The sequence below is a fragment of the Sceloporus occidentalis genome, unplaced genomic scaffold (genome assembly GCF_023333645.1).
Source record: "Sceloporus occidentalis isolate IW3139 unplaced genomic scaffold, rSceOcc1.0.p SCAF_282, whole genome shotgun sequence".
Taxonomy (NCBI): Eukaryota; Metazoa; Chordata; class Lepidosauria; order Squamata; family Phrynosomatidae; genus Sceloporus; species Sceloporus occidentalis.
In genome coordinates this window covers 284,719-303,619 of record NW_028317262.1, presented here as the reverse complement: position 1 = coordinate 303,619, position 18,901 = coordinate 284,719, and the positions used below count along the sequence as shown (strand labels likewise).

Genomic DNA, 18,901 nt, shown 5'->3' with positions numbered 1-18,901 from the left:
AAAGTATTATTAACTATACACTACAATTAAATTATATAAGTTACACATTTGTTTTTGTTTCTTGACAAATTAATCTATAAAAGATATATTTTACTTTTGGGAATTTTTTTTTTTTTTGTACAAACCAATTGTATTTTATAATTATTACTGAATTGTTCAGGATTCGTTCCTGGGTATAATTTGGGGTTTCTTATTGATAATTATATTTTACCAAATTCATCTATAAAAACGGGATACTTTACACTTGGTGTGAACCGATAGTTCTTTATAATTATATGTAATTAGTTTGATTAACTTTATAATAGAAATAACCTATGGCCTGTTCTTTACTTCATTAATTGCACTTTTGTGAATAATTCACTAACGAATGGTTTATTTCAATAGTTTTTTTTTTCTCCTCCCGTCTCCACGCGGCCCGGCCAAAGACGCCTCCTCGATGTCGTCGGTGACTGCAGCGAGGCTATATCTGATTATTTCTATTTGTTGTCTGGATACCCCATTGCGGAAGTTCCGCAGATAGAAGGTTATGAGGTCCACTGAGGATGTCCAGGATGCCGGATAGGGAGGGACGTTTGAGTTTTGCTTCTCATCACTCGGTTTATATCCATAAATGCACACGGTCTGAACTCTCCTCTCAAAAAAGATGGATGCTATCAGACCTAATGAAGAAAGAGGTCATGCATTTCTGGCTATGGTACCAAGTAGACTGACAACGACGTACCCCTCAATCCTCAGATAAATGTCGGAGATGCGAGAAAGAGGTGGGCTCATTCCACGCGTCTGGTGGGGCTGTGCAGAAGTCAGACCTTGGTGGCATTTGGTCATTTCTGGCCTCCAAAGGCTTGGACAGCTATGGTAGAAAAAGAAATCTGAGACAGCATCTAAATAGGTCAGATATTCCAAAGAATAAACTCTAGCGGTCTTCCCACTTCTTTGTTGGGGCTAACGTAGTCATAGCTAGAAACCGGAAGACAAAAAGCCCCTTTAGACTGGTCTACTTTGACTTATCAAGTCCCGTCCAGATGCAAATATCTGGACTAGGTGAATTAATACCCTAGAAGACTAATTAGAACTAGATTGTCGATATACTTTTTTACTCCTCCTCTGGCATCCTCTGCTTATTGTTTTATTTTGTCTAATACGGGAATTATAATAAAAGATTTCCCTCATTCACAGCAGCAGCTCGTTGGCTTGGTGGATCTTCTGGTGCTTGAGAAGCGTTGCCTTTTGAGTGAAACACTTCCCGCACAGCGAGCACGGGAACGGCTTCTCTCTCGTGTGAACTATGTGATGCCGGAGTAGATTTGATTTTTGAGTGAAAAACCTCCCGCAGTAGGAGCAGGAATACGGCTTCTCGCCGGTGTGTCGCCTCCTGTGTTTCTCGAGGTGCGAGCTATAGGTGAAGCGCTTCCCGCACTCGGAGCACGAGTACGATTTTTCTACATCGTGAACCTTCTGGTGCTCGACGAGATGTGACTTTTGGTGGAAGCTTTTCCCGCAATCCGGACACGTGAACGGCTTCTCTCCCGTGTGGACCTTCTGATGGGAGACGAGCTTCCAATTGTCGGTAAAACTCTTCCCGCAATCCGAACAGGTGAACGGCTTCACCCCCGTGTGAACCATCTCATGTCTCACAAGCTTTGATTTGTTGGTGAAGCTCTTCTGGCAATGAGAGCAAGAGAAGGGCTTCTCCCCCGTGTGGACCCTCTGATGCTGAGCGAGGTTTGATTTATCGGTGAAGCTCTTCCCGCAGTCTACGCACTCGAACGGTCTCTCTCCGGTGTGGATCATGTAATGTCTCTCTAAATTGGATTTACTTAAGAACTGTTTGCCGCAGTCTGGGCAGGTCAGCCGGTCATCGTCGTGGACCGTCTGATGTTTAGCAAGTTCTGAATGGTCAGTAAAGGATTTGGGACACTCAGAGCATCTATACGTCCGTTTCCCCTGGCAGTCTGACGAGACGGACGGTTCCTTGCTACGCGCAGGTACATATTGCGATGAATATTCTGCCCCTGTGTGGTCTATGGCCGTGTAAACCACGATGTCCATGATGTCTCCGTCTTTACAGGAGACCGGGGCCTCCGTCGCGTTTTGTTCAGATCTCCCCTGCGCAGAGCGTTGTTGATCTCTTTTGGGACATTTTGTTCTTCGCCTGGTTTGAAAGCCGCTTTCGGATGTGTTTCTCCCCGCGGCATCATCTGTTGGAACCAAACGCGCCGATGTCAGTTTCGACAAAAAAGCGATGGGTCATTTTCTATAACACGTTCTACAGCAACGCATGCAGCATGAAGTTATTACACGCTAGACTCCACGGTATAACCGTCCAACTCAACCGTTCCTGGAGAAGAAACCCAATGGGACATCTTACATTCCAAAGGCCCCTGAGAGTGCAACCAAAGTTCAATAGAATTTACATGCAGGAGATAAGACCCCAGCTCCTGCTGCAAAGACTCAGATCTTAATCCGTTCTTGGTCTCTATAACAGGAACCAAGGGGTCTAGCTGGACATCGCTGCCGTCCTCATAGCGAAAGCCGGCGACAAGATGCCTAGCGATTCCTGTTCTCAGGGTAGAGGGTCTGCCGAAGAACCCGTTCCACCACTCAGGATGCAAGAGAAATTCTCTCACTGTACGTCTGCGTTTGAGTGAAGCTCAGCGGCTGGCCTTTTCTTTTCTTCTTACTAAAACCTCGATGCGATGATCCACACCTTTTTATATTATACGGCTCTCAGTCTGTGTGACCGGAATAAATGCCCGTCCTACCCATTGGACGCCAGTTATAAACCTCTTACCCAATGTGCAGCGGGGCTGGTGGGTCTCCATCATGACGTCCTCATAGTGCTCCTTGTGTCCTTCTAAATACTCCCACTCCTCCGTGGAAAAGAAGACGGCGACGTCATCACACCTCACAGGAACCTGAGACACACAATGAGCCGTCACCATCCAGACACACGCCTCGGTGTTACCGTATAACGTCCCGTTCCCCCGCGGAGCTCACCTCCCCCGTCTGCTGGGGATCGTTCTTATCGGTCGGTTCCGGGGTTTCGTTGTCATCGTTCCTCTTATCTGTCAGCGAGGATGCTGGAGGCGCCAGGAATGGGCTCTGGATCCTGGAAGCTTTTTCTGCCGTACGATCCTCCCCGGGGTTCTTCATAATAATATAATCCTATTTGTTGAGAGATTAATTTATAACTTGCGCAAAGGTATGATGTCATAATACTGGGCAAATACAGTAACAAGCGAGGAATCGTGAAACTACGGGAATAGTCTTTGAAACCCAATCCCTGCGTCAGGAGGACATTCTACGGCCCTGCTGGACACGCTGTATGTTTCTAATGGAGATTTCTCGCCAAGTTTTCATAAATTTTGCTCTGTTTTCTTTTTTGCCCCAGTTGTAGTTTTCCCCCCATAATATAAAGTTTTCAGACAGCTGCATATCAGCCATTTGTATGATTCTCACTCTGTTATCTGATCCCCGATCTACTAAACACCCCGACTCCTTATCATACTGCCTGTGGGGAACAATAGAATGGCTCAGTCTTAATCACCAACAGGACTCTCTGACTAATGAAAGTCTATGGAGGAACGGACTTCATTAGCATTGCCATAAAGCATCAGCTCAGTGTGGTGTTTGGGCTGGAAAAGTCACCCAAAATATCACATGACTGTCCTATATTTTTAGTACTAACAAGAGATCTGCATACAGAAGACCCCAAAAATACCCATCATGAACGCTCTGATATATAGTCAGGAACAGTCAGGTATCGGTGACCTTCCTGCGGAGTTCCCGGCCCCCTCACCTCTCCGGTCAGCAGGCAGATGATCTCCAGGGTGAGATTCAGGATCCTTTCAGACACCTGGTTCCTGTCCATGTTCCTCCTCACAGAGTCCATCAGATGCTCCATTAATGGTCTCTGCTCTGTGCATTTACTGGGAAATTCTCCGCTCTGCATCGTCGGCTGAGTCGCCCTAAAACGGTGAGACACCCGTATTACACGTGGGTCTGGGGTCCCCCTGGAATGGGACACACGCAGCTGGCACGGCTGTGTCCCCCTGCATTAACGCAGGTGACATGGGTTACAATCTGTAGGCCAGGCCCCTGTATCTGGTGAAAATCTATCGAGTCTGTATCAGTAGCAGACAGACAGACAGACAGACAGAGTCCCGGTGTCCCTGTGACCCGAGTCTTCTCCCCTACGCCACAGATTACATGCAGGCGAAGGGGGGTCCGGCAGCCACCGTGATAACCGAAGCTGCTTGTACTGAAAGGGTTAAACCCATTAACGAAATGACTGAACATAACTCTATACATAATGATTGTTACTCTATATATCTCCCAGCGTCACTTCCTGTCTCAATCCCACCTTTACTTCCAGCTCCAACAATACAAGCCGAGGACATTAGTGTCAGGAGGAGGGAGAGAGAGGGAGAGAGAGAGAGAGAGAGAGAGGGAGAGGGAGAGGGAGAGGGAGAGAGAGAGAGAGAGAGAGAAGGGGGGTGAAGAGAAGAGAGAGGAGGGGGGTGAAGAGAAGAGAGAGCAGGGTGAAGGGAAAGAGAAAGGGGGAGGGTGAAGGAAAAGAGAAAGGTGGGAGGGTGGAGGAAAAGAGAAAGGAGGGAGGGTGGAGGAAAAGAGAAAGGAGGGAGGGTGGAGGAAAAGAGAAAGGAGGGAGGGTGGAGGAAAAGAGAAAGGAGGGAGGGTGGAGGAAAAGAGAAAGGAGGGAGGGTGGAGGAAAAGAGAAAGGAGGGAGGGTGGAGGAAAAGAGAAAGGAGGGAGGGTGGAGGAAAAGAGAAAGGGGGGAACAAAGTTAGAGGAGAACAGTAAAGCGTGAAGAGAGGAGGCGGAGGAGATGAAGAGGAGCCGGGGAGAGGAGGGGGCTGGAGGGGTCAGTGTTTGACTAAGATTGGAGGGTTTTGTGAGGTTTGGGGAGGACACATAAAATCTCAAATCCTTTTATTATGATGGCAGGTACATCCGGTACCGATCCCAGTAACCACCCGAATCACATAACACCCCGGAACATCGACACCGACAGCGAATCAAGCACCGACCTGAAGCTTCCGCCTCCCGATTATCACTGAGCCCAACCAAGCCGGAAGTCTCTGACGTAAAGAGCCTCAGTTTGGGCGGTTTCCGTGTAGAGTTCTATCCACTAGAGATTGCGACAACACTAGAACATTCTTCGTTTATAAAGCGCCGCCATTTTGTTGAAGGTATAGAGGAATAGACCTGGTTAGAAACAATCAAAACGGCTCTTCCGGTGGCGACGCAATTTCAGAAACATTGTATCTTCGGTGCTTAAAGCTTCTGTGTCCTTAAAGACCATTGAATTGTGCCCCCTGCGGCCAGGAACCTGTTGCTATGGTTACAGAGGGGCACCCGCGGCATGCTGGGAGTTGTAGTAGAGAGTGCAGAGAGCCATTCCACCTCCCAGCATGCACCGCTCAGGCTGTTATTAGATGAGTGACAGTCCTGGGAGAATCATTAGTTTATGAGCTGAGCTTCTTCACGATTTATATTATTATTCATTTAATGTATACAAAATCTTAAAGATTCTGCATTCTGACCCCAAAACACACACAGAAAACATAAAACTAACTTCTTCAGGCCAGGTTTTTTTGTACCCTTTGTCATCTAATTTACTTTAAAAAAAAATAGAGAAAATCTGCTAAAAAATAAAATACTTTTTCTGATTTTATTTGAAAAATATTTCACTCATCTACTAAATCTAATGAAAATACCAAATGTAATAGGTAATAGGGCATTTTTTCAAATCTGGTCGTTTTGTCCCATGCCCTATTTGGGACACCTTTAAACCTGGCCAATTCGATTTACCCCCTCATACCATATATTTATGAAAACCAACCCCCCCCCCAGGGTATTTCAAATGCTGGTATTTTAACACTTTCTATGGCAGGATTTTTGGAAAGATCTAGCGCTAATGTTAAAAATTGCTGATAAAATTAAGCAGTTTACTTTTGTTACCATTTTTGAATAAATTTTCTTGGAATTGGCTGGTTCCTGTTATGATATCATGCTGACATCACTGGAGCATTGTTTAAATGTTACTATATTTTTTTACTAATGGCAGTGATTAGTAAGCTGGGCTCCATTGACCTGCACGGTTGATTGCAGTACCGTATTGATCAGCCTTGAGTTAGAGGTCAGAGGTCTCGTGCGTCGGTGCGTACAGAACGCTCGATCGCCGCGGGCATCCCATTCCGGTAGGCGTCACTGCTGACACCCTCAGAAAACTCACTGGGGTTGAAAAAGGACTCAACCGCGTCCGCCTAGACCCAGATGAGATCTCTGATTACTCCCCCTGCTGGATGATCGCACGCATTGCGATGAGCGATGCACGTTCCATGGAGCCATGCTTGCTGATCACAGTGTGATCAGTGCAGGGGGAGAGCGCGGAGGGAAGAGATTGAGAAACGTTTCTCCTTCTTCCCACAGAGGGAAAAAGTTAAAAGAAAAAGTTTTTCTGATAAATTATAAATAAAACCACAATGCAGTGAATTTATTGATGTCATTGCGACAGCACCGGCATTCATACGATGTACGCGGGATCCCTCACATTGCTTTAGAATAATATGTAAGGGATGGATGTGGCCCTATAGAACATAAAAAATGTGTGTGTGGGGGGGTCTAATCAGGGGATGTTGCTGAATGTAAATCGGGTCATAGTTCATAAGAGGCAACTACAGAATTATAATTTTTCGTGTTTCCATGGTTTCAAACAAAAAGCCCCATCTTTTCTGACAACGATGTATAAATCAAACACGGAACTCACGGTAAAAACGTATCGGAAGGGGTTAAAGACATCCCCCTTTAAGAGGGCATGCTGAGACATGAAGTGACACAAGACTCGAGGTCATGCACCAATTTATTTACAGAAGCTTGCTGGCAGTGAGTGTCCACTCCATGCGCACTGATGAGCTGCGATTGGCCAAATCCATCCTGGGCATTTGGAGTTAGAGCTGGGGGAGGGGTGGTGAAAAGGGGATCACTAGTGAACAGCTACCACGTGCACTAAAGTGCACATGATGGCCGGTGATGTTTGATGGAAACGAGTCGATTCCTAGAACGAGACATCTTGTGACTACTGAGACATCTTCCTCCTCTCGCAGCGAGACAGCTAATCGGCCTTGTGGATCTTCTGGTGTTTGAGAAGCGAGGACTTTTCGATAAAGCACTTCCCGCACTGCGAGCACGGGAACGGCTTCCCTCTGGTGTGAATCACCCGATGCCTGACCAGGTTTGAGTTGTGCGAGAACAACTTCCCGCAGTAGGAACACGAATAGGGCTTCTCGCCCGTGTGACTCCTTATATGCGTGACGAGGTGCGAGCTATAGGCGAAGAGTTTCCCGCACGCGGAACACGAGTACGATCTCCCGCCGTTGTGCACCTTCCGATGTTCAACGAGATGTGACCTTTGGTGGAAACATTTCTCACACGCCGAGCACGTGAACAGCTTCTCTCCCGTGTGAATCCTGCGATGCGAAATTAATTGCCATTTGTCGGCAAAGCACTTCGCGCAATCCGAGCAGCTGAACGGTTTCTTCTCCGAGTGAACCGTTTGGTTTCTCTCGAGCGTGGACTTCTTCATGGAGTTCTCCTCCCCCCCCGTGTGGACCCTCTGATGCTGAGCGAGGATGTATTTATCGGTGAAGCTCTTCCCGCAGTCTATGCACCCGAACGGTCTCTCTCTGGCGTGGATCATGTAGTGTCTGTCCAGATGTGATTTACTGGAGAAGCGTTTGCCGCAGTCTGGGCAGGTCAGCCGGTCATCGTCGTGGACCGTCTGATGTTTAGCAAGTTCTGAATTGTCAGAAAAGGATTTTGGACACTCAGAGCATCTATACGTCCGTTTCCCCTGACTTGTGTCACAGTCTGATGAGACGGACGGTTCCTTGCTACGCGCAGGTACATATTGCGATGAATATTCTGCCCCTGTGTGGTCTATGGCCGTGTAAACCACGATGTCCATGATGTCTCCGTCTTTACAGGAGACCGGGGCCTCCGTCGCGTTTTGTTCGCATCTCCCCTGCGCAGAGCGTTGTTGATTTCTTGTTTGGAGTCTTGTTCTTCGATGGGTTTGAAAGCCGCTTTCAGTTTCGGTTACATCATGTGGTGGAGAAACGGCGGCGCCAAATCCTTGAGATGTGTTTCTCACCGCGGCATCATCTGTTGGAACCAAACGCGCTGACGTTAGATCATTTTCTATAACACGTTCTACAGCAACGCCTGCAGCATGAAGTTATTACACGCTAGACTCCACGGTATAACCGCCCAACTCAACCGTTCTTGGAGAAGAAACCCAATGGGACATCTTACATTCCAAAGGCCCCTGAGAGTGCAACCAAAGTTCAATAAAGACCATCAATAAGTTACATTCGTCCCCCGTCTACTCCCCCCGCTTCTCCTGCTGTAAAGACTCAAACCTTAATCAGTCGTTGGTCTCGTCTTAGATTAGGAGCCGTATGTCTATCCCATGCATGTTTAATTCCCTCACTGTATCCCGGCTCCAAACCGGACATATTGAGATCTCTGTGTTTCATCCAGCTAGCCATTCCTCATTTTAGCGGCCCTGCTCTCGATAACGCTATGGGATGGGGTCTCCAGAACCGTCCAGTTTTCCCCTCAGTTTGCGCTTCTTCTCTTAAAGCTACCGTCCTCACCTTCAAGATGAGAGCTGCATCTGTGGAGAGCCTCAGTGGTTTCCTTTTTTGTTTTCTGACAAATTTTATCGCGATGATCTGCCTATAACAGAACTTCTCTTAAATATACCCAGAAGGCCATCTAAAGATGTCCGACCCTCAAAGACTCTCTCTTTCTTTTCATTGTACAAAAATCATCCTAAATGTTAGTGTGAGTGTGGGTGCAGCGCAGCCTCCGCCTGTATATTAACCTGCACTGATTGACCCCCATCCTACCCATTGGACGCCAGTTATAAAACTCTTACCCAGAGAGCCGCGGGGCTGGTGGGTCTCCATCATGACGTCCTCATAGTGCTCCTTGTGTCCTTCTAAATACTCCCACTCCTCCGTGGAAAAGAAGACGGCGACGTCATCACACCTTACAGGAACCTGAGACACACAATGAGCCGTCACCATCCAGACACACGCCTCGGTGTTACCGTATAACGCCCCGTTCCCCGCGGAGCTCACCTCGCCCGTCTCCTGGAGATCGTTCTTATCGGCCGGTTCCGGGGTTTCGTTGTCATCGTTCCTCTTATCTGTCAGCGAGGATGCTGGAGGCGCCAGGAATGGGCTCTGGATCCTGGAAGCTTTTTCTGCCGGACGATCCTCCCCGGGGTTCTTCATAATAATATAATCCTATTTGTTGGGAGATTAATTAAAACCAGGAAACATCCTCCTGTGTAAATTATTTTATTTCGCAGTGAAGTGAGAAGACATCTTGCGCAGTGAGGTATGATGTCATAACAATACTGGGCAGATACAGTACCAAGTGCGGAATTATGAACATATAGGAGATTACTGTACCCAGTGTGCACATCATGAACGCTCTGATATATAGTCAGGAACAGTCAGGTATCGGTGACCTTCCTGCGGAGTTCCCGGCCCCCCTCACCTCTCCGGTCAGCAGGCAGATGATCTCCAGGGTGAGATTCAGGATCCTTTCAGACACCTGGTTCCTGTCCATGTTCCTCCTCACAGAGTCCATCAGATGCTCCATTAATGGTCTCTGCTCTGTGCATTTACTGGGAAATTCTCCGCTCTGCATCGTCGGCTCAGTCGCCCTAAAACGGTGAGACACCCGTATTACACGTGGGTCTGGGGTCCCCCTGCAATGGGACACACGCAGCTGGCATAGGGAGGAGGAAGGTGATGGGAGGGGAGGGAGAGAGAGAGAGAGGAGAAGGTGAATGGAGAGAGAGAGAGAAGGAGGGTGACGGGAGGGAGAGAGAGAGAGAAGGAGGGTGACGGGAGGGAGAGAGGAAGGTGGTGGGAGGGGAGGGAGGAGGAGAAGGGTGACGGGAGGAAGGAGGAGAAGTGTGATGGGAGGAAGAGAGAAGGAGGAGGGTGACGGGATTGAACAGGGTGAAGGGAGAGAAGGCGTTGGATGAGGGTGAGGGAGGGAGAGAGTTGGAGAAGTGTAAAAAAAGCTAAAAGGGTAGACGAGGATATGGAGAGACGCATGGGGATAAAGGGGGACAGCATTTGACCCAAATTGGATAGGGTTGAAGAGGGAAGAATAGGAGACGGGGTGAATATGGGAAAGGAGGAGGGAGAGACCGGGGGAAGGGTAAAGGAGGAGGAGTAGGGGAGGGAGAGGAGGAGTAGGGGAGGGAGAGGAGGGGTGAAGAGGTGAGAATTTGAGGTGGGGTGAATAGGGGAAGGGAGGACAGGAGAGATGAGGATGATGAGAAGGAGGAGGTAAGAGATGAGAATGATGAGGAGAGAATAGGAGGCGGGGTGAATAGGGAAAGAAGAAGGGGGAAAGAGAGGGAGGAGGATGGATGAAGGGGAAGGAGATGAAGAGGGAGTGTAGGGGTTAGAATTTCACTGGAGGGGTTTGTAAGAGAATGGAGGGGAAGCAGCAATACAAATCTAAAATCCTTTTTATTATAACGGTATATCGGTACATCCGGTACCGATCCCAGTAACCACCCGAATCATAAAAACACCCGGAACACCGACACCGCGAAAAAGCACCGACCTGCAGCTTCCGTCTCCCGATTACCGCTGCGCACAATCAAACCGGAAGTCACTGCGTTTCAAACCTCAATCTCATTGTTGGGCGGTTTCCGCGCATAGTTCTATCCACTAGAGATCGCGACAACGCCAAAGCTTAAACCCGTAAACTCCGAGCACTCTTCGTTTATAAAGCAGCCGCCCTATTGATGGAGGTAAAGAGCGACAGACCTGTTTAGAAACAAACTCAAAACGGCTCTTCCGGTGGAGAAATTGTGTCTCCTACGGCCAGGAATCTGTTGCTAAGGTTACAGAGGGGCACCCGCGGCATGCTGGGAGTTGTAGTAGAGAGTGGAGAGAGTAATAATAATATAATAATATTCTATTATTTTTCTCTGCAATATGGTTAGAGATGCATTTGAAGATCTCCTACATCTTTTGATGGCTGTGATGTCATGGTGACATCACTGGGCTCCCATTCAATTTTATTTTATCTTTATTTCATTTTTCCCCTTTAATTTTGGAAGGGGGAGGAACTATATTTCCGCCCTCTCCTCATCTGCTTGTTCCGATCACAATGTGCAATACAGATCGCAATAACTGTGATCAGCCAGCAGGTGGAGCAGCGGGAGAGCTCAGAAGGGTGTAGAAAGACCATGCCGAGGCTCTCCTCTCCTCAAAAGAACTCCCGGGGGCTTCTGCCAGGCTGTAGAAAAAAGCCTTCTACGGAGGCTGTGTACACCCTGGCCTCTGCATACGTGTAACAGAACACGTACCTCTATGTACATACACTGACACACGGCGTGTAAATCCAAACTTTTCCTCTCATTGTTGTGATTCTCAGTGAACAAAGATAAGCGGACCAGCCTCTCAGCAGAAGGGTATTAAACATGTATGGGACAGACATACGGCTCTTGAATCTAAGACGAGACCAACGACTGATTAAGGTTGGAGTCTTTACAGCAGGAGAAACGGGCGACTAGACGGGGGCCGGATCCTTTCCGTATAATATGCAGGTTGAAGTAACAACATTGATTTATTGATGAGATATTCCACATGTACAATAATCAAGTATCCCCCCCCCCCCCAATAAAATGTTCCTCAGGATCCAGAAAGGGAGATTTGTCGTCCCCCTCCCCTGGATGTCCATGAAGATGTGCCCCATGGTCATGGCGGCCCCCGTATCGCCTTGTCCCGGGATAGGTAAATATTTCTTCTCTTGCGCTCAGGACGAGCGCTTCTTGTGGACCCGCCGATGATGTATTAAAGACGACATCTCGATGAAGCATTTCCCGCACTCGGCGCAGGCGAATGGTTTCTCTCCCGTGTGGGTCCGCCGGTGCGCGACCAGGTTCGATTTCTTGGTGAACGCTTTCTCGCACTCCGGGCAGGGGAAGAGCTTCTCCCCGCTGTGAATGCTCTGGTGTCTCTCGAGGTGCGTGCTGCGGGAGAAACACTTCCCGCACTCGGAGCACGAGAAAGGCCTGACGCCCGTGTGAAGCCTCTGATGCGACACCAGGTTGGACTTGTCGGTAAAGCGCTTTCCGCACTCCGAGCAGGAGAAGGGCTTCTCCCCGGTGTGAATGCGCTGGTGTTTCACCAGATCGGACTTGTACGAGAAGCCCTTCCCGCAGTGAGGGCAGGAGAAAGGCTTCGCCTTCTGGGCCGCCTGGTGCTTCACGCACTTCTGGCAGTCGGAGCAGCTGAGCGCGTTTGGGGCGCTGTGCGTTTGTTGGTGGGCAGCGAAAGCGCCGATTTCGGCTTTCTTCTTCTCCTGATTGTCCACCATGACAAAGTACTGTAGCTGTATATGCTTGGCAGGGGCGTAGATGTCGGTGAAATTTTGCGCACGAGAGGCGGGTTCCTCCCTAAACCGAGAGGTGTGTCGCGTCATTGGGCGGCCGGCGGGTGGATCAATGACTGCGTCGGTGGGATTTCGTTGGCATATGGCGGAACCCTCCCTATCACGAGGTGTGCCCCCTCCTCGTTTGGCCAGTCCCTTCTCGATACGCGTAGATGTGCGTTTGGGGGGTGCCACGTCTGCGAGCTTTTCATCGCCCCATGACCCCGAGTCCTCTGTAATCATAACCGTTTTATATTCGATCTGTTCTTCCGAGGAGCTCTCTTCATCCCCGGAGTCCGACTCGTCTTTAACGATAACCGTTTTGTGCTCTATCTCGGGTTCCTCTCTGGGTGCGTAGCTGTCGCTGAGGTCACCTTCGTCACTTGTGTCCGGTTCTTCCTTTACATGAACAGACGGATGCTCTCTACAAAGGTCTGTGTCCGAGACAGTCCCTTCTTCACACGAGTCCCCCTGAACACGAGGAGGTTCTGTCCATGTACGTTCCGCGGGGGCGGTAACGTTAACGTCTGTCTTGTTGCCCTCTGTCCGCGCGATGTTCTGTCTCGTGCTTCGAACAGATTTCATGCGTCTCGGGGGTGATTTACTTGCAGTCGCGGATTTTGCTCCTTGATCGGTTCTGCTGCCCCATTTAGCTTCACGCCCGCGATCTGCTGAAGGAGCGGGCGTTAGAGAGCTCTCTTGTGTAGTTCTCTCCACTGATCCATCTACGGGAAATAAATAAATGTCAACATTTTAGACGGACATCATTTAAGATTTTCTGATCAAAAACAAACATTTGCATTTCAAGTGCCGCTCTTAACCAATCAGTTTAGTTATTTCTCATGCAGAAAAATGTATAATGAGCAAGAGAGAAAGGAGAGAGAGAAAGAGGAGAGTGAGAGAGAGATAAAGAAAGAAAGTAGAGAGAAAGAGCAAGAAAAAGGAGAGAGAGAAAGAAAAACGAGAGAGATACAGAGAGCAAGAGAGAGACAGAGAGCGAGAGAAAGGAGAGAGACAGAGATAGGGAAAGACCGTTTACCCCACATAACATAGACAAGGACACTTGGGGAAGACGCTTCGTGGAAGATGGTTACAGCCATATTGATCCAAAAGGAGATGGGGTCTAAGGTCAAAGCTGATCCTCTTTTTACTGGGTCGACATAGAAAAAGATATAGAGTCACCTAAGCTTTCAGGACACCAGAGGTCTTTTCTTCAGATGGAAAGTAGAAGAGACCTCTGAGGTCCTTCAAGTAATGTTGACCCAATAAAAAAGTATCAACTTCGACGGCGCAATGAAAAGATTCTCAAAAAGACAATATGGACTATGAAGTCATCAGTTTTTTGGCCTAACACACCAAACAAAAATCATCTTCTTACCCCGGAAAATAAAGGACTGTGGAGTCTCGGTCATGAAATCCCTGTCTCCTTCCAAAAACTCCTCCTATAGGAAGGAACACACACAATGAGCCGCTCCCCACCCCTCTATGGAGAACTAGACGGTGACATCATCACACCTCACAGGAACCTGAGACACACAATGAGCCGTCACCATCCAGACACACGCCTCGGTGTTACTGTATAACGTCCCGTTCCCAGCAGCGCTCACCTCTCCAGTCAGCAGGGACATCATCTTGTGGGTCAGTTCCAGGATCTTCTGCTCGCGGTTCCTCTCGTGGGTCGGCGAGTGAGGTGGAGGCACCGGGCTGGGGCTCCGGGTCCTGGGTGGTCCGTCTGATCCATGGGAGCTTCTGCTACACGTAACAGGTTCACCAGACCTCTTGACAACCTTACAATTCTACAATAGAGGGAACCGACAGGTGTGATGGGCTTCAACACTGAGGTCCCTGATTGTCCATCCAGACTCATTATACACCCAAACATCTCAATACCATAACCGCGCCTGATGAAGACGAGAAGATGTCCGCCTCAATTCAGCTCAGGGTAAGGGTTCTTCTGGGGCTCTCGGTCTCATTACCTGCTTTCTCCAAACCTACAGCAACGTCACAGTGACCGGGACAAGACATTCCCAGCGGCCCTCACCTCTCCAGTCAGCAGGGAGATGATCTCCAGGGTGAGGTTTAAGATCTTCTCACAGAGCAGACCGCGGTCCCTCATTACTGCCGGTAACCCGATGGGCTCTGGAACGAGTAAAATATATACGGCGCTCACCATATGTCACACATGACGTAACCGCAGATGGCGTCAAATGTCCTTGACGGAGGTTCTTCTGCTCTTCTTCCTCAAGCTACTCACCTGTTCAGAGGAGCTTACAATCTACCCTTCTAATACCCTCAGCCAGCACCTTGAAGAAGCCATCTGTCCCACCACCTTCGAGATCTCCGGCCACATCCCTATGTCCGCAAATCGGGGCACCTGTAGCCATCACGAGCTATGACCGGCTCCTGCCCCAATAGCCCCTTTAGTCTTGGTCTACGTGAGGCAGGGGAAGTCAGGTGAGGTTTGCAGCCTTAGGGCTCCTTATTACGGAGGATATTACCCCTGGGGCATTAGTGGGCGTATTTTAGATCCACACTGACCCCCCCAAAGCCCCCATTTATTCCAAGTGTGGCGGAGACAGGGGGCAGACAGACAGGAGGTTTTCTGCTTACTGGGGAGGGCATTACCCCCGGGGCAATAAGGGGTACATTTTACATCTTGGATCCACACAGACCTGTCAGTCCTGCCCCAAAACACATGAACTAATCCCACACTGACCTGCAGCTCCTGCTTCATAACTGAGATCATTAGAAACAGGAAGCCACTAACCGGAAACAGCTCACTTCCTGCTTTTTGCGTTCCGAACCTCTTCCTAAACCTTTTTTCGTTTTCAACCTGTCGCTATAGAGTTGCAAACACCAGAGTTCGTGGCTTCTGCTGCCATTTCACCGAAACTCACACAGCTTCACTGAGCAAAAGGCTCCGGCACCATGGCTCCTGAGATAATAGTGCATCATGTCTCGAGTGTTTATGAGTCTCACGAAAAGAAAAAAAAATCCAGTTGCATGCTGGGAGTTGTAGTCCACATTTCTATTTATGGGTTTTCCAAGAATACAGCTCCCAGCATGCACCGCAACACCAGCAATCCTATTATTGCCCCCCACCATTTACATAGAAATACTGTTTATCCCTTAACTCCTTCAGTCCTGGGTGGATTTTTTTTGTCATTCCCCCCCCCATATGTTTGTAAACCCACAATTCCCCTTTTCCATATATGAACGCACACAAATTATACATCATTTTTTTAGGGAGAAGTAATATAATAAAAAAACATAAAACAGAATAATTACCAGATTTGCTCGATTATAAGACGACCCCCCAAAATCTGAATATTAATTTAGGAAAAAAAAAGAAAAAGCCTGAATATAAGACGATCCTGTAGGAAAAAAGTTTTACCTGTAAATGTTAATTCATGTAAAGTATTTTTTTTACAAATAAAAGCTATGATTGAGAAAAATATTTTGTTTTTATTTCCTTTTATTTTCCAACCTGCCCCCCCCCCCCCAGTTATGCACATCTGCCCCCAGGCAGCGCTTAGAAGCAGTCATGTAATTTTGTTTCTGGAAGAATCATTATGAAGCCCCCCCGATTCAATGTTATTTATTGATTCTTTTGGTTCATAGATCCAGTGACAAAGCGACCGTCTCCATTTCACCAATACTGTGCTTAGCTCTGGATCGGAACCCCAACAAACACATGGGACGCTATTGGAAGCCCCACCTACGTTTTAAAAAATGTTACCCTCTTTACAGAAATGAAGTTGGAAATCACCAGAATTGTTTTTTTCTTGGGTTCATTCCGGAATTAGTGACAGGCGGTTGATTTCTCTCTCGTGTGAATCAGCTGATGTTTAAGAAGGTTGGCGTTTTGGCTGAAACGTTTCCCGCATACCGCGCAGGCGAACGGTTTCTCCCCAGAGTGAATCCTCAGATGCGTGACGAGTATGGACCTCTGAATAAAAGATTTCCCGCATTCGGGACACGCGAATGGTTTCTCCCCCGTGTGAATCCTCCTATGCCTGTCGAGGGTTGATTTATCCGTGAAACATTTCCCGCAATCAGAACATGAGAACGGCCTTTCTCCGGTGTGAATCCTCCGATGTTTCAGGAACTTTGACTTATGGGTGAAGTCCTTCCCGCAGTCAGAACACGTGAACGGTTTCTCCCCGGTGTGAAGGAACTGGTGTCTAACCAACCGCGAGCTACGGGTAAAACATTTCCCGCACTCGGAGCACGAGAACCCTCTCTCCCCTGTGTGGATGATCTGATGTCTAAAAAGACTCAACTTGTCGGTAAAGCATTCCCAACACTCAGAACACGGGAACGGCTTCTCTCCTGTGTGGCTCTTCTGGTGCGTGAGAAGGTGCACGCTTTGGGTAAAACCCTTCCCGCAGTCGGGACACGAGAATGTTTTATCTTCGTTGTGAGACTCTTGAGAACTAAGATCTGAGGTCGACGTAAAACTTTCCAAGCTCTCGGAACAGTTGTGAACGCTCTTTGTTGGGTGATCTGCTTGGAATGGTGCATGAGAAGATGCATCACTACACGTCTCCATCTTAGACATCTTTAGCGAGAGGCTTCCTTCTTCGTATGTGGCCGATTCATTCTTAATTAAGGTTGATGTATACTGTAACTGTGTATTGTCTCTGGATGTAGATATGTTGGGGTCTATGAAACCTCCTCCTTCACACAAAGCCGATTCCTGCTTAATACGAGTCACTGGATACTCTGTCGCTGTACCTGGTACAGGTGTGGCGTTGCCTGCAAGAGTTGTGTCTTCGCAGGTATCTGAATTCTGCCCCATATTCCTCAGACAGTTGGTCTGTTTCTTCTGTGGTTCTCTGGCAGGCAAGCATTGGGTTCCCTTATTTTTGGTACGGTCTCTGTGTGATTCCGCAGAATCGGCTGACGTAACACGAAGGGGAAATTCGCTGCACGTAGTGCTTGCCATGAACCCTTCTCCTGGAAGTAGATGGATTATGAGGCGATTGCGAAACTAAACACGTTGGCGATCAACATTCAGTGGCAAATGACTGACTCAATCAACAACTAAACAATAGGGGAGAGATATTGTTGTACAACTCTTACCCGGAGAGCCGCGGGGCTGGTGGGTCTCCATCATCACGTCCCTGTAAAGCTCCTTGTGTCCTTCTAAATACTCCCACTCCTCCATGGAGAAATAGACGGTGACATCATCACACCTCACAGGAACCTGAGACACACAATGAGCCGTCACCATCCAGACACACGCCTCGGTGTTACTGTATAACGTCCCGTTCCCAGCAGCGCTCACCTCTCCAGTCAGCAGGGACATCATCTTGTTGGTCAGTTCCAGGATCTTCTGCTCGCGGTTCATCTCGTGGGTCGGCGAGTGAGGTGGAGGCAGCGGGCTGGGGCTCCGGGTCCTGGGGGGTCCGTCAGACACATCACCACCCTTCTTAACAATCATGTAATCCTACATGTAGAGAAAGTTAAGGACATCAAAGTGTCATCTTCTCATGTCCTATATTATGCCCTGTTCATGCATGAAGATGAAGGGAGGTACTGGAGAAGTAGCTGTGGATGTGATGTGGATAGAGACCCTGCCGCTACAGAAATGTATGGATATGCATTGGAGGGATCAAGACATTCCTGTATGCAAATGTTAGACTGGAGTCCAATTAAGAGACCTCAGTGGACTGGAGATTATCTTCTGAAAATCCGATTTAGCCTTCGTTATAATTGGGTAATTCACACTAATACCATGAAGCGCAGTCTCACCAATGCCCTCACCTCTCCGGTCAGCAGAGAGATGATCTCCAGGGTGAGGTCCAGGACCCTCTCAGTCACCCGATTCCCGTCGTTCATGATCGTGGGGTCAGTGGGACGCTCCGAGGATAGGGTCTGGTAATCCCGGCCACTGAGGCTATTTTTCATGTTTCACAGAAAAGGAATCTAGAAAGGGAAGCAAAAAGTGCTCAGATAACCAGAGAGAGGACTGAGAGTAACTTCCGGGGACCAAATGAAATCAGAGGATATGTGTGACCCTGAGAATCTGCCCCTTAGCTGATTTAGCCCATTTACCCTGAAACTGGGGTGAAAACCCTGAGAATCTTTATATTTATCCCGAGACTCGGGTAAAAACCCTGAGAATCTGCCCTTTCACCCCGTGACTGGGGTAAAAACCCTGAGAATCTGCCCACTGACCCTGAGACCCTGGAGTGGGGTAAAAACCCTTAGGTGCCGGTGATGCTGGTAGGTCTCTCACCCGTTTCATCATTCACCACATGCATTGCATATAGGAGGGTAGGGGCTGGCGACAGACCACCTGGAAAACAAACTCACGTGACGTTATAGTCATGTATGACCAGTAACCGCTACAGCTGCAGATCATCTCATTACTGGAAGCACTGGAGAGCTCCCAGTC

General features: G+C 48.4%; 1 protein-coding gene across 1 annotated transcript; it reads right to left on the bottom strand.

The window, feature by feature from the left end:
• Positions 1-1,170: 1,170 nt before the first annotated feature.
• LOC149275516 (uncharacterized) lies at positions 1,171-18,411 on the bottom strand. Its single transcript, XM_089504634.1, has 11 exons — positions 18,268-18,411; positions 17,789-17,950; positions 17,584-17,707; positions 16,313-17,457; positions 11,888-12,312; positions 9,592-9,760; positions 9,168-9,335; positions 8,963-9,086; positions 7,145-8,184; positions 1,870-1,944; positions 1,171-1,800 (listed from the first exon to the last, which is right to left on the bottom strand). The coding sequence occupies exons 1-11, from the start codon at positions 18,409-18,411 to the stop codon at positions 1,171-1,173; spliced, it is 4,206 nt and encodes a 1,401-aa protein (XP_089360760.1).
• Positions 18,412-18,901: the final 490 nt, after the last annotated feature.

What these genes read in the sequence shown, in the direction of transcription:
- LOC149275516 (XM_089504634.1), bottom strand. Translation starts at nt 18,411, where the DNA reads ATGAAAAATAGCCTCAGTGGCCGGGATTACCAGACCCTATCCTCGGAG. An exon ending in TGTCCCTGCTGACTGGAGAG is followed by an intron (nt 17,708 to 17,788) that starts GTGAGCGCTGCT and finishes TGTGTGTCTCAG; the next exon opens with GTTCCTGTGAGGTGTGATGA. An exon ending in AACTTGCTAAACATCAGACG is followed by an intron (nt 1,801 to 1,869) that starts GTCCACGACGAT and finishes TCCAATTTAGAG; the next exon opens with AGACATTACATGATCCACAC.